At 57.7% G+C, this 1,920-nt stretch overlaps 1 protein-coding gene across 1 annotated transcript; it reads left to right on the top strand.

Moving 5' to 3' along the window:
- The first annotated feature begins 751 nt into the window (after window positions 1-751).
- On the top strand, window positions 752-862 carry CHC_T00004809001 (hypothetical protein). Its single transcript, XM_005716525.1, has one exon. It carries the CDS (start codon window positions 752-754, stop codon window positions 860-862), a length of 111 nt encoding a protein of 36 aa, XP_005716582.1.
- The last annotated feature ends 1,058 nt before the right edge of the window (window positions 863-1,920 follow it).

Raw genomic sequence — 1,920 nt, 5'->3', positions numbered from 1 at the left:
GAATCACCCGTCCCACCCGTCCTATTTAAATCCCCCAGAGCAATGTAGTTGCCTCCTTCTTCTCCGTCTCCACTCTGCCATCCTCACTATCTTCGACACGCTTCGTCCAACCTTTAACCGACAACCAGCACGATCCATCCACTGAACACCACCCTTCTTCGCCATGCTCGACTGCACTAACCCCACGTCCCGTCCCCTCGCCCGCACCTGCTTTCTCTTCGTCTTAACCCTCACACTCTCGCTCACCGCACACTCGTCCGAAGCCATGCCGTTACCCTCACCCGCACCGCCTAACCTTCCAGCCCTGCCGACTGCTGACCCCAATCACGAGCTACCGTGGCAATCGAACTATTCCTTTCTCGCCTTGTGTATGTTCGTAATTGTCAACGTCATCTACCTCGTCCGATGCGTCATTGATTGGTGTTGCAATTGTCCCACAGACCTCCTTCGCTCCGCGACCTCGCCAGACAACCATGTCCTTCCGCTGCATATGGCGCATTTGACAAGGGCGGAGGATGCCAGTAGAGACCTCCTTCGCTCCTCAACCTCGCCAGATAACCACGACAACCACGACCTCCTCCGCTCTTCAACTTCGCCAGGCAACCACGTCCTTCCGCCGGCTATGGCGCATTCGACAAGGGCGGAGGCCAGTAGAAGTGTGTCCTCCACTGTCGAAGAGACCGTTTCTTCCGTCAACCGCCGAGTCACTTCCGTCGAGCACGTAGTCTAGGGAACGAGACGTTCAGACGCCATGTCCGTGAGCTCAATGGGCAGGTCTATTTTTTTGTTTCAATTTGTTGATGGTATGCCCCGACCCCAGCACACCCATCTCTTTTGTAAATGTTTTCTTGAACGTGCATAGAGTTATGTGTCGGGTTTCCACGAGATTTGCTAAATACGTTGTTACTGACGAGTATTGTTTGGGCATGGATAAATGGCGTTCGGTTTGGTTGGCAGCTGCATCAAGATTTTGGATACGTTTGATCCGGCTTCCTTCCGCTTCCACGAACCTGTCTTCTGTCTTCCAGGGGGGAGGGTCGCCTTGTTAGGCTAGTGTCTATCGGACCATTGTCCTAAAACCCCTAATTCGACCTATTTTATTCTTGACTTCTGCTTCCTCGACAAGAAAGAAAGAGACACCCGCGCCACCGTACTTGACTTCTGACTTGGGGCCAGAAAGAACTTTGTGAGAATTGCTTGTTCTTCCTGCTTGTGTTTAGATATGTCTGGAAAACCTTTTTTAAACCACCTTAATTAAAACCGAATAAAACCGGGCGAATTAGAATAGAAAATGACACTGTTGGCCATTGTGCAACTTTCCAACTTTCGCGGTCCTCGCCCCCGCGGGGGGGTCGCACCGCAGAAGCTTTAAACGGTACAATGCGAGGCGCTCACCGCTTTAATACTCGTCGTACCGAGCTGCAGCAACGAAAGCATGTGCATGCAGATGTGAAGCCCGCTGCCAACAGCGCCTCCGGCGGCGCCCTCACGCGTGCAGGCGCACGGGTTCGAGCGGTCTACTCTGGCATGCGTGGAACGCGCTGCGTCGGGCGACCTTCTTGACGGCGCGCTTGCGCCAGCCGGCGGGCTCGAGGACGTGGAAGGTGAGGGGCCTGTCCGCGTGCGGGATGGCGTCGAGCGCGCCCGCGACGTCCTCCTTGAAGTAGAGGTTGTCCGCGACGCCGCCGCGCACCACCGTCACGCCCGGCCCGGTGAGGAACACCCACATGCGTCGCGGGAGCGCCGCGCCGAGCGCGCGCCGCAGCACCGCGTCCCATGCCACGAGCGTGGCCGCCGACCGCCGCAGGTGCAGCGCGCCGGCCAGCAGGAGGAAGTCGGGCCTGCGCGCGCGCATGTCTGCGAGCAGCGCGCTGCTGTGCAGCTGCGCGGGGTGGGGGGGGAGGGGGAAGGGAACGAAGC

Source organism: Chondrus crispus, genomic scaffold (assembly GCF_000350225.1).
Source record: "Chondrus crispus Stackhouse genomic scaffold, scaffold_25, whole genome shotgun sequence".
Classification (NCBI taxonomy): domain Eukaryota; phylum Rhodophyta; class Florideophyceae; order Gigartinales; family Gigartinaceae; genus Chondrus; species Chondrus crispus.
This window is presented reverse-complemented; position numbering and strand designations above follow the sequence as displayed.

Excerpts from the sequence above, each read along its gene's own strand:
- CHC_T00004809001 (XM_005716525.1), top strand. The coding sequence starts at position 752 with ATGTCCGTGAGCTCAATGGGCAGGTCTATTTTTTTGTTTCAATTTGTT.